This window comes from Megalobrama amblycephala, linkage group LG20, assembly GCF_018812025.1.
Source record: "Megalobrama amblycephala isolate DHTTF-2021 linkage group LG20, ASM1881202v1, whole genome shotgun sequence".
NCBI classification, from domain to species: domain Eukaryota; kingdom Metazoa; phylum Chordata; class Actinopteri; order Cypriniformes; family Xenocyprididae; genus Megalobrama; species Megalobrama amblycephala.
This window is the reverse complement of record NC_063063.1, coordinates 22,450,553-22,464,259: the sequence shown is the minus strand read 5'-3', so window position 1 is coordinate 22,464,259 and position 13,707 is coordinate 22,450,553. Positions and strand designations below refer to the sequence as shown.

The 13,707-nt window shown below is 34.3% G+C and overlaps 2 protein-coding genes across 3 annotated transcripts; one reads left to right on the top strand and one right to left on the bottom strand.

Annotated features, from left to right (window-relative positions):
* Nucleotides 1–381: 381 nt before the first annotated feature.
* Nucleotides 382–3,107, top strand: si:ch73-256g18.2 (small integral membrane protein 36). Its single transcript, XM_048171345.1, has 2 exons — nt 382–1,006; nt 2,406–3,107. Exon 1 carries the CDS (start codon nt 646–648, stop codon nt 952–954), a length of 309 nt encoding a protein of 102 aa, XP_048027302.1. The 5' UTR covers nt 382–645; the 3' UTR covers nt 955–1,006; nt 2,406–3,107.
* A 5,649-nt stretch (nt 3,108–8,756) lies between these two features.
* Nucleotides 8,757–13,504, bottom strand: hlfb (HLF transcription factor, PAR bZIP family member b). Of its 2 annotated transcripts, none has more exons than XM_048171408.1 (4): nt 13,186–13,504; nt 12,248–12,583; nt 10,712–10,926; nt 8,757–9,573 (listed from the first exon to the last, which is right to left on the bottom strand). In XM_048171408.1, the coding sequence occupies exons 1-4, from the start codon at nt 13,289–13,291 to the stop codon at nt 9,355–9,357; spliced, it is 876 nt and encodes a 291-aa protein (XP_048027365.1). In that variant the 5' UTR covers nt 13,292–13,504; the 3' UTR covers nt 8,757–9,354. The 2 variants fall into 2 exon arrangements, with proteins under 2 accessions (XP_048027365.1, XP_048027366.1); XM_048171409.1 differs by having other exon boundaries at nt 8,757–9,570; nt 13,186–13,496.
* Nucleotides 13,505–13,707: the final 203 nt, after the last annotated feature.

Here is a 13,707-nt window from a genome sequence, read left to right as displayed (position 1 = left end):
TATGTCATGTCCATTTATAAAGACATAACATAACTAGCCACTTTTAATGGACACTGTCTCAAAAACTCTTAAAATGTATTTTAAAAATCATTAAAATGTATTTTTATGTTAAAATATCTTGATTAAACCAAACAAACAAAAAAATGGGGGGAGGAATGCATTTTACATTTTCCCAAAATACCTCCACACACATTAAATCTGCTTTTTGGCTTGAGCGTTATGTCACGGTCCATTTATAATGACATAACTAAAAGTCGTTCATTACACGATACTTAGTGAAATCCCACATTGACGTGCTTCTGGCAAAAGGACACGAGGTGGGACACTCCACCCTTTCACCGCTTCGACATAATTTGTCCAAATCCATCCCGCAATGTGCAGTTGGCAAAATTAAAATGGCAGCTTAAGCTATTAAAGTGAGGAGCTTTTAATCATTGGCTGCAAGAATTCAAGGTTGGTGGAATAGAAGGGGAGGGATTAAAGTCTTTGAACGGCAGAGCGACATCTCCACTCTGATCTCTGCACAGGGCCCTGCTGGTGCTTGTCGGAATATCCCTACAACTTCAAGCTTTGCCGAAGAGCCCGACTGGAGTCCATGGTGCCCACGTTTCTCTCAGAGCGCGGAGTCAGGGATGCAGCGTCGCCATGGGTCTCATGGAGTTTTACCTGGAGATTGACCCAGTCACTCTAAACCTCATCATCCTCATCGCCAGCTACGTGATCTTGCTTCTGGTCTTTCTCATCTCTTGCATCCTGTACGACTGCCGGGGCAAAGACCCTTCCAAGGAGTACGTTTCCGAGCCCCCCGCCCCCCAGCAACAGTCTCCCATCCGGCTCGTGGTGATGCAAAACTCCCCGGCCTCGTCGCGTTATAATGAGCAGAACAACACAGCTTCCTCCAACTTCACACCTTTGACCCCTGACATGCGTGAGAAGAGGAGCACGCTGGTCTGACACATCCAGAGACTATAGTGCTAAAATTGAAACCTAATTTGAAAGGAAAGAGGTAAGAAACAATTCCTTCTCACTGACCTGAATACATGACCCATTTAATACTCTCTTTTTTTTGTTTGTTTGTCCAAGGTGATGTCATTTGTGCTGTTTCTCCAAATGATTTATAATATGATTTTTTTTTTTGTTTGTTTCATTAAGACATACTGACATCACTCAGTCTACAAATTGTTTGCAAACAATACTCACAAATATATTCCTTTTCAAGGTAGATGACATGATGAATTCTTTAGAATTTATAACCATTAACATGAAGAAGGCATTAGCAGAGGGATTAACTTCAGCAACATCAAGTGTCTGTACTATTGCATCATCATCCGAGTAAACATACAAACCAAAATGGCTGTAGTGACGGTAGTTTTACGCACTATGGTCTTTAATTTATCCAGATAAGATGGTTATGTAAAGATAATATTGTGTAAAATTGAACTCAATGATGAAATAAAAGGGGGAAAAATTGTTATGGTCATTTTGGATGGATTCCCCTTTGGATGGTCAAATGTCACAACTTATGTTAGCTTATGTTGTGATTTTGATTTAATACTAAGAGCAGGACTACCTACACACGATTAAACATTATCTTCTCTTTTGTGTGCAAAATGCTTCAAATAATCTTTTGTTAATTTAAACTTATCTAGTAGGCCATATAAAAGCAGCAGCCATCATTTTATAAAGCCAATCAGATAAAAACAAAACCTGTTGTTGTGGCCAGAGCACATGATCAGCTTGACAAGTTGATGTGTAGACGTCTCTAGAATTGATATGATTATAGCAATTAAATATCATCTGGTAAAATTCATGTTAATGTATAATAATAAAAAAAGAATAAGGACGAGTGCTAGTTTTTCCCCCCTCAGATAATTGTTTTATGATTAAATTAACCCATTTAAGACAACCAAACAATCAATTAACATTTTTTAATTAAAGTTAGATTTAAAATGACAGTTTTTACATTTTTATTTTTTGCTTATTCATATAATGTTTTAGCAAATCTGCCAATGGTAGTCAATCTGGGCTGTTCATGTGCATTGCTGCTGATATTACAGTAACATAATATGAATTTTCCTGCTCATAACCTGTTGATTTCCTCATTTCTAACTGATATATTTGTCTAGAACTATAGTTACCATAAAATACACTGCCAAAACAAACTATGAAATGTGAAATATTAAAAGTTTGCTGTGGTCAACCAGTGCAAGTATTGCTTATATATATATATATATATATATATATATATATATATATATATAATTTTTTTTTTTTTTTTTGCAATCTACCTCTTTAAAGAGACAGCGTTCATCATTAGAATTACATAACACAACCCTCTGACTTTTGCCATTGGAGGCGTAGTCAATAAAACAGCCTTTAATGGCCTCTTCTCTTCTCTGTTTCAGAGCATCCATCTGCTTTCATTAGTTTATTGTGGACATTTTCATCATGGAAATGGAGTTATTTTATCCTCTGGACACTGGATAGAGGCCAGTAGAAGATACATGTGCATGCCTAAACAGGGCTAATGTCTGGACACTTGTACAGTCACAATGTTGTCTGCCATAAAAAGTGCATATGATTTTGCAGCTATGTCAAAAGCATAAATGTTGTGTTAGTGTGCAACACTAAGTATATAACTTATACATTTTGAATGTGTCTGTTGTGAAGTTTGAATGTGTGCATGTTTGTAAATGTGTATATAGGTATAGGTATATTATAAAAGATACATTTACAATAATATAAGGATTGTTTCACAGTAAAAACAATAAATAATAATTCAATGGACACTGATGAACCCACTTGGCTGAATGCAATTGTTAAATCATCATCTATATTTATGCACTGCATTTGGCATATGCTTTTTTTCCCCAAAGCAACATACTTTGCATTCAGTATACTATATTTTACTGTATATGTATTCCCCAGGAATCAAATGCTGATGAGAAATTGATCATCATCAGTCATCATCTAAAATGCAATATATTTATGAAGTATAATAATAATAATAATAATAATAATAATAAAAAGGCAACACTTTACAATATGGTCTCATTTGTTAACATTAGTTATTGCATTAACTAATGAACAAACAATGAGCAATATATTCTGACAAGCATTTATTAATTCACAGTGCATTAACAGATACAATTTTTAATTTTAAAAATGTATTAGTAAATGTTGGATTAACATTAACTAAGATTAATAAATGGTGTAGAAGTATTGTTCATTGTTTGTTTTTGTTAACCAATGAAACCTTATTGTAAAGTGTTACCAAAGATGATGATGATGATGATGATGATGATGATGATAATAATCATAATAACTTATTTTATGGGGGGAAAATATTAATATTAAATATTTTTGTGTTAATTTAAAAATATATATAGATTTTTCATCAAATTGTTTGACAATCAAGTGGTAAAAGTGGTGATTTCATTCCTATTTTCACTAATATAACGTTCCGAAAACTCATGTATTCTCTACAGTAAATTTGGTGAATAAAAAAGCAAATGATTTTTTTCTAATTGTGCATTTTTTTTATTATTATTATTATTTATTAAAATGATCAGAGCTGTGATAAATCTGAGCAAATCTTGAATCATTTTAATAATTCCTAACTGAATTGACAGAGAAAGTAGGTCTACATATCAATATGGCTAAAATTGAACACCAGCCCTCAATTGATCAGGGTCAGTTATCCAGTGTTGGCCATGAGTTGGAGAGGGCAAGCAAGGGTATGGACAGTGGAATAGAATTTGACCAGTGTAAGTTTTGTAATTCCTGTTGCCTGTCCTTTCTTTCAGATGGATTGCAGCCAGGCTGAATGCAGGCTGGGATTAATGTTAGATCCCAATCTGCTCCCTCTGCATTTACAAATGGCTTTATATAACTCCTAGTCTATTTGATAAATGCCACATAATCCCACAGGAAGTCATCTGTGTTTGTCTCGAGTAAGAGGACGTTTAGGCCACACCCAGAAGCAGCACGTACTGGAGGTCTGCTCTGAACACATGTCATTGCAGGAGTGACCGTCATGCTTTTGACAGAAAGCTCATTTTACAGCATGCAAAAGCTTTAGAGAGACAGAGCATGACTTCTTGTGTGCATGTCAAAAGGATATAGTGCTTAGCTGCATGTTTTCTGGAAAGGAATTAATGTCTGTATTTCTGTATGGCCTACTTTGTTTTATTATTATATCTCATATACAGTATATATATATATATATATATATATATATATATATATATATATATATATATATATATATATATATATATATATATACAGCATGCAAAAGCATATATATATAGTTTGGAACCACTAAGATTTTTAATGTTTTTAAAAGAAGTTTTGTCTGCTCACCAAGGCTACATTTATTTAATTAAAAATACAGTAAAAAACAGTAATATTGTGAAATATTATTACAATTTAAAATAACTGTTTTCTATTTGAATATATTTTACAAAGTAATTTATTCCTGTGATGGCAAAGCTGAATTTTTTTCCTGTGATGGCAAAGCTGAATTTTCAACAATATTACTGTTTTTTACTGTATTTTTAATTAAATAAATGTAGCCTTGGTGAGCAGACGAAACTTCTTTTAAAAATATTAAAAATCTTAGTGGTTCCAAACTTTTGGACTGTACTGTATATATATAAAATATCGCTGGTGTCACTGACATGGAGCGTGAAAATTAGTTACTGATCTTTTCATGGAAAACAAATGCTGATAAAAATGATTCCCTTTTGAGGGAACTCGCACTGCGTCTGTAACGACACTTTGGGGAACGCCCTCAGCGTAGCGCATTCCCCAAAGTGTCGTTACCGACGCAGTGTCTCATTCCCTTTCTCAGGGAACAAGGGTTACAGTCGTAACCCGAGACGTTTCGTGGTTTCAGGACAGAAAAACATGACAGAAAAAAACTCTACAAGAGCGGCAATTGAGGGAAAGCTGAAGAGTTGGTTTCAACATTTCTGAAGGGAGCAGCAAGATTTTTCCCCCCGCAATATAGTTCTCCTCTATCACCATGCATCTGTTACTAAATTACAGATGCATGGTGACTAAATTACATTTTAAGAGTGTGTATGTGAAGTTTTAGCTCAAAATACCCCACAGATATTTTTTTAGCATATTAAAATAGGCAGTTTTGGGGGGTGAGCAAAAACAAGCCGTTTTTGTGTGTCCCTTTAAATACAAATGAACGGCTCTTTAAAGAAGAGGGCGGAGCTTCAAGAGCTCATGCAACAAACAAACAGGCACTGAAAATGTCAGAAACCGTCAGTAATGGTCAGACAATGATGCCTACAGAGCCAGAGAATAGGTATAGTTTAGTTTAATTACGGTTATAAATTAAGTGCCTCATACGTCCTAAAAAGTGAAGCTGTGGGCTCTTTGATCGACCCCTGGTGGCTGGATGCAGTACAGGTCATAAACCTCGCCCACTCCATGTAAACGAATGGCACTGGAGTCAAAATAAAAAAATAAATTAGGCCACCCTTCCAATAAAATTTTCCGAAAGATGGTTTTGGTCATTTAAGATAGTTGTTTGTTATCACGCTGATATATGTTCAGTGTTCGTTTTTATAATAAGTTCAGTTTTAGCTAGCAATTTGATGCTATAGAAACGGGGCGTGTCGTTATGATTGACAGTTGTGATTGACAGCTTCTCTGAAGACTGTTGGAGCTTCGAGGGGAGATTGAAGATATATAACTAACTATTAATTTTCGATTTCTGTGTTATTTCACCCCGACAAAATGAGTTGTTCAGCAGTAAACTGTACTAACCAACCTACAGGATCTGACGGATCACTGAACTTATTTCGGTAACGTTAAATGTGGGCTTTATAAGCTAATTAATAAATGTTATTAACTACAGTAAGATAACACGCCTTACGTTAGCCATGACTGGAAAAATCAGGTAATCGTTATCTGGCAGTTACTAATTATTTTTATGGGTATAAAATAATAATTAGCATGACAAAACTTCTTTCATTGCTCCGTGGTCCAGTTGTGATGCTCATAATGTTATGCCTGATTGGTATATATATATATATATATATATATATATATGTGTAAACTTTTAATGTCTTTCTTTGTTATTTCTACTATAGACCGGAGAGGCAGCATATATCTACAATATTGATACATCTGTTGTTGATGATGACACTGATGACGACAGTAATGATGAAGATGTGTATAAATAATGTATAAGAATATTTTGTAACACTAATGACAGAGCATTGACAACATCTGTTTAGAGACACACACATGCATTTTTGGATAGGCATTGCTCTCTAGTGGTACGTTTCAGAATAACAACTATAATTTTTCAATCCTCCAGCATACCAAGAACAATTATTTGATGCAATGAGCTCGTTGTGCAAATCTTTAAAGAAAGACTTCAAATATTTATAATATAATATATTTCAATTTCACTCATCATCAAATATCAGCTTTTCAAAAGCTTTTTATTTTCATTAACAGGAAAAAGGAACCAAAAGGGACCACAACAGACAACGCATATCAAATATTTGAGTCAAATAATCATCTGAAAAAAGAATGTTAAAATTTAAACGTGCTGTAATTTAATATATTTAATATAAAATACATTTTATTTGTTGAAATACACAATATTGACAACATTCTATGTGGCCAAGAATACGTTCTTTTACCAAGTTTGGCAAACACACAATAATATCATATTTCATGATTGTACATCACAACCACTACATGAAAGGTATTGACAATATAATTTAACAACAAAAGAAAAAAGAAAACATGAAAAAAAGTTTCGATATTGATGCACTTAAAAGTAAAATGCTTGTATAAGAATAGACAACTGTAAGATCATATGTAAAGTTCATAGTACTAAATGTATTATATATTAATAATGCCCATATACAGTTACCTGTAGAATTTAGAACTTTTTCATATAGTTTGATGCATATATACAGTATACATCAAATTACATATATATTCAGAAATTCATATGAAAATACTGTACAAAAACAAGAATAACTTTGTAAAAACATTTAATTTCAATATGACAATATGATTGTATTTCATATAATTTGGTCTGTAGTAAAGAGTAGTAGACATAAAATACCCCGTACATCTACATTCATTTCACAACTCGGCAACAAAAGGCAACATATCTGTTTCAATACACTTTATATAGGCCTACCAGGTTGCCTCTTTGTTTTAGCAATAAAGGAATTGAGACCTTGTTCAGTAGGTATGTTTTCCTTTCATCACAGTTTGAACTCAAAGCATGCTAATGCAGAATAAATGCTGAATCTGATGAAATTATTGCAGCAGGCAGTTCCACCTAAACAAAATTAGCTTCCAACACTTTTGGATTTAAAAAAAGCTAATCGAAATATATCAAGTGTGGACTTTTTAACTGAATGCACCCTTTTCACATATCCGGTGGACTTCATTTGCAATAATAGCAAAAGAAAAACACGCGATTGCGTTTCCACAACTTTCCAAAAGAGGAAGAGAGAGTGAGTGAGAGAGATTACAGCAGTCAGAAGAGAGAAAGATAGAAAATTTGCCGGCACTCCCTCAACCGTTGTATTATGCTGCCTTCACGTTTTTGTCATTTACTGCCAAGGTAATAAGTGTGTATTAAAAAATGAAATACAAATATTATACAAACTGTGGAAACACATCATCTCAGTCTGTGAAATGGTCTATTATTAACCTAAACATACCAGTTTATCTTTCATATTCACTGGACTGATAGTCAATTTACCACATAAACTGAACAAACAACTACTGGTTCATATTAAAGTATAACAGCCAATTTCAATCACACTCTTTGTGGCACAGATTCCCAGAAGCTGACATCCTTATTTCATTATGCTTTGGAATATACAGCAAGCGACTTGATTGTCTGTTTTCTAATAAGGATATACAGTACAGTCCAAAAGTTTGGAACCACTAAGATTTTTAATGTTTTTAAAAGAAGTTTCGTCTGCTCACCAAGGCTACATTTATTTAATTAAAAATACAGTAAAAAACAGTAATACTGTGAAATATTATTACAATTTAAAATAACTGTGTACTATTAAATATATTTGACAAAGTAATTTATTCCTGTGATGCAAAGCTGAATTTTCAGCATCGTTACTCCAGTCTTCAGTGTCACATGATCCTTCAGAAATCATTCTAATATGCTGATTTGCTGCTCAAGAAACATTTATGATTATTTTCAATGTTGAAAACAGTTGTGTACTTTTTTTTTCAGGATTCCTTGATGAGTAGAAAGTTCAAAAGAACAGCATTTATCTGAAATACAAAGCTTCTGTAGCATTATACACTACCGTTCAAAAGTTTGGTTTTTTTTTTTTTAAAAGAAATTAAAGAAATGAATACTTTTATTCAGCAAGGATGCATTAAATCAATCAAAAGTGGCAGTAAAGACATTTATAATGTTACAAAAGATTAGATTTCAGATAAACACTGTTCTTTTGAACTTTCTATTCATCAAATAATCCTGAAAAAAAATATTGTACACAAATATTTTGTACAATTGTACACATTAAATGTTTCTTGAGCAGCAGATCAGCATATTAGAATGATTTCTGAAGGATCATGTGACACTGAATACTGAAGTAACGATGCTGAAAATTCAGCTTTGCCATCACAGGAATAAATTACTTTGTGAAATATATTCAAATAGAAAACAGTTATTTTAAATTGTAATAATATTTCACAATATTACTGTTTTTTACTGTATTTTTAATTAAATAAATGTAGCCTTGGTGAGCAGACGAAACTTCTTTTAAAAACATTAAAAATCTTAGTGGTTCCAAACTTTTGGACTGTACTGTACATATTTAGCAATTATGATTATATAAAGTTGTTTCAAACTCTCAAATCTTGCTACATTCTGTTCTGTCTGTGAGAATAATGTCTTTACGGACACAAAATCTAAGACGCCCGAAGCTTGTAGTAGCTATGCACATGGACCTCCTCTCTCATATACAGCATACATGTGAGTCTGTAGGAGCAGCAGAAGATCTGCTAGCTCAGATTTGACTGATAAATGATGACAAATCAAGGCAAACGTTTGTGGACAAATGCTACAACACACTAAAATAATATACATGGTTGGCAAACAATGATGGCTTTGTTTGCGATAACAAATACAGAAAGAGAGTGAGAGATCTCTACAAGATGTATAAAATAACCACACAACGAAACGTTTCTGCCTTCTAAGGTGCCAAGAACAGACTGAGGTGAGGGCTGACTGGAAAACAGGCCCAGCGGACCTTAACCCGAGAATATTGTCCTTCGAATAGGAAGGGCGCGGGTGAGGGGAACTTCACGAGCACCCGGGGAGTCTCACAGGGGGCCATGCCGAGCTTCATACTTGGTTAAGATATTTTTGCACCGCCCCAGCTCTTTCCGTATGTCGGCAACTTCCTGTCGGAGAGCCGCATTCTCTTTCTCCAGGAAACCAGCCCGGATGGCAATCTGATTTTCTTTTAGGCGCCGAGCGTCCCGTGACCTCTTGGCGGCCATGTTGTTCTTTCTGCGCCGTGCCCAGTATTTGTCATCCTGCTCAAATTATGCAGAACAAAAGGGGTGGGGAAGAGACAGGAGCGCCTAGTTACTTCATGTCAAGATTACTCCGATTAGTGTTTTTAATTGTTATATGTTAACCCTTCTAAAGCTTACTGTATCCTATTTGATAAGCAAATGTCTAAGGCCTCTAAGATATTAACATGATCACCTGTAGGTTTGGGTTTACTTGATTAATATCCATACATCATGTGAAAATGTGAGCATCAAATATGATACATCAGGCTTTTTTTTTTAAATCATGTTTATTTGTGCATCTCTCAATAATCATTGTATTGCATTGCATTATATGTTTTGCCCCCCAAAATAAAAACTACAGTTTTGATCATAAAACTAAGCATTTAAATATCATCTTAGACATATTATTGGAAGATACAGAGTGACAGTTGATATTTATATGCCTTTTATGTAAGTAGTCTAATAAAATCTCATTGATTTACATTACAAGCTATCAGAAATTCAACTTAATTTTTGGCCAAATTTCATATTTATGCCCAGTTTTGGCTTGCTTTTTCCTTCTCAAGTATTCTGCTATATCATATTATATAAGCCATAAAAGCCTGATGTATTAAATATGATACCACATGCAAACTTTTCATTTTTTTAAAAGATTTTTTTTGTCTAAAGGTTCAATAAATGGTTCCATTTAAAAGAAAATGATTTTTTAAATTATTATTCTCATTGCATATGTCAGGTTTTACAAGATTAATAGTTTCTACATAGTAAACTCTGAGTTATATGAACAGATAATTATGACAAATTATACCACACTTAAATATGATTAACAGGGCAAGCACGAGAGAAAACCAACTGTCATTGTGACGGCAAATTTTCTCACGCATTCGCAGCTTTGAGCAATTTACTACTCTGCAAAGCTGGGGAGGGATCGACTTTTATTTGAACAAATTAAAAATGGCAAATCCTTTAATCCCAAACCCGGCAGAACTGGAGCGATACCAGGAAAAAAGGGAGGATCACGTGGGCCAGGCTGCCGAAGGATGAATGAACGGACATAAGCTTCTTAGCAAGAGCCTTTTGCCCAGCTGGTCAATGGCGAAGGGTGAAAACAGTGACCAAACATACACTTTTAGGGGCTGAATAACTTGACCCAAGTTACCTTCATATCATCAGGAATGAAGATTTTGCGTGCTTTCTTGATCATAGGCTGAGGTTTCAGCTCCTCTTCGGAGAACTTGCATTTCCTTGGGTCGAAAACCTCCTGGCCCGGGACGCTGGACAGAGCGAGGTCTGCCGGATCAGGCTCGTAGCTCACTGGTATCTGAATGGCCTCCGGGTCAATAGGACTTGGTGTGTTACGTGATGGAGGCAAAACTGTAAGAGGAAAAAAAATTGTGTAATTTAGTGGTAATGTATTGTAACACATGGTGAAAAGGCTGTCATGAGCATTTCATTCCACTAGGTGGTGCACCAGACATTAATAAATGAAGTACAAATCAAAAGCTCTAGTAATGGCAGTAAACATTTTCTTCAAATCTCATTGTTTTTGTGCATACATTTTGTTTTATTGGTCAAAATAAAACATGTTAAATGTATGAATTAGCGCTGTCCTGTTTTTTTTAGAGCCAGGATAATTAATTAACTTTTTTTAATTAATAATTTTAGCTGACATATGGTTTTCCATAAAACTATGTTTAAATGTTGCACAGCAAATGTTCAGAATAAGAAATTATTCATCAGTCTGCAAATTTTAGTCAGTTTTCAGAGTTTCAACACATTTCTTCATAGTTAATATTCAAATTCATCAAAAAAGCAAATACAATTAAAAATTTTAAAAAATATTTTATTACATTTATTTGTAGCTATAATCAATTAAAGATTTTTTTTTTTTACCGAAATTAAAATTATTATCATTCACCATTGATATTCAATGTTGAGATTTCATAAATTGATCAAATTAATTTTCAAATTGATTTTAAAGACCTAACTGAACAAGAGATCAATGATTTTCCTGATACTATATCCACAATTCCAAAATGAAATATAGTTTACATAAAGTTTTCCATAAAACTGTGTTTAGATGATAGGACACCAAATGCTCAGACTAGGAAAAGAGTTGTCGGTTTCCAAATTTTAGTCAGTGGAAAATGACATTATAGGCTAGTCTGAGATTTCCATTCACAAGATGAACTCTAAAGCTTGCTAGGGGTGGGAAAGTTTTTACATTTCACAACTTATTCTGCTCAACAATGCTAATTTTCTCTTTTCCACAAAAGCCTCTCATTTTTTCATTGGGCTTTTTTTTTTTTTTTTCTCAAAATGCAACTTCATACAGTTTTGCCTATCACCAGAAAATCACCCAGAGAATGTACAGTCATGGTGGATACTATTTATGAACTTATCATCAGTATTATCATCTAATATAAGCTTATAATCAACTGTGCTCTTTGAATATTAAAGCAGAACAGAATATGGCAAAGAATAGGAACAGAGCAACCATACGGAGGAAAGCCATACTCACTTTGAAGCTAAAATGCCTACTCTGTTTCCCATATATCACCCACACACTTTCATATTTAGATAGTGACATCTGACCCAGATTAACATCATTTTAAAGGGTTGTTTTTAATCTATAGAGTGGAACTGTTAGGTCTAACATGGCATTGTACGGGACACAGAAGCTGTTGTAGAGTACCTGGTCTGCCTGGACCGTGGAGGCAGTTCTGAGGAACCATGCCCGTGTGGATGGAGGTGATGGGCCGACTGCTGAGGTCCATGACTGAGATGGGGGCCTGTGGCATTGAAGCCTGCTGCTGCTGCTGCTGCCTCTGATGGAGGCTTTGGTCATGTTGTGCGGGACTGGAGGGGATGCCATTTTCAGAGAGGAACTCCTCAAGGTCCATATACTCCAGAAAGCTGTCTCCATCATAAGACAATGTTTTATCCCAAAGCGTTGGCCCTAAGAAAGCCGATTGTGGAGTGTTTCTCTCTTCTTCTAGCTTTTTCACCTTCTCTCTCTCCTTCCCGTAGCCTGGAAGAATATTTCCATTTGTTAACACATCAACTTTTGATGCATCTTTTTGCATTTTTAAATCATAGAATAACTAAAATGGATTTGAAAGTGCTTTATTAATTTTTTTATGATTTTTAAAGTTATAATTTTGAGGGACTGTTCTTAGCTGCAATCTCAGCAATGCACAATAAAAAAAAAAAATCTTTGTTTCCATCCATTTAACTCATTGCAATTTTTTGCCATTTTACTTGGTTTCAACACAAATTTCTTCATTGTTAATTTTCAAATTGTTCAAAAAAGTAATTACAATTTTTTGTTTTATGGATTTTAAAGCACTGTATTTAATGCCATTGAATTTTCCATTATTTCAATGTGTTTTTTAAAATGATAATTAAGAATAACTAATCTCAGCTATGTAATGTCTCTTTAAATGAAGTTTATTCAGTTACAAGAGACACTTTAACGACGGACAACACGAGAAAACGAATAAAATAAATCTTCAAAACAGCAAAACCAATAGCTATTTATTCTGAAGATCACAGCAGAACTCCTAAAAGTAAGCGCAATAAAATTATTATTCTTCATATTCTGCAATGTAACAAAGTGAAAGCTTTGATCACCTTCATCTTGCAAAGATAGTTTCAGAGGTTTTTCCAGGAGCGCCTTCAAAACGCCGTTAGTTTGCGGAGGTAGGAAAGCTGGATTCATTGTGAGCGGTCTGGACATATTCTCTCTTATTCCGTACAAAAATGGTTTTTGGAAAAATGTAACTGAAATGAAAAGACAGGCCTATGTATAGCAGGTAAAAAGCGATCATTCGTCTAATAACGACAAGTGAAAGATCCTGCTCTACAGCACCGGCATAAGTGGCTTGAAGTGCGTGAGTGTATGTGTGTGTAAGAAATGTGATGATCATCACCATGTGTCAAGACTGAGGCATGTGACGTCAAACAATCAGAGGCGGGGCCACACTTTCGCTCCACTTGCTAGCTAGCAGTTTAGAGACTGTGTTGCCATATCCTCTTATTATAATTGTTATCATTTATGATAAAATGGCTGTTAAATACATGATAAATAAATGTGTACATATTATAAAGGCTCGATTTATTTTTTTATTAAAAAAAATAAATAAATAAAAATAC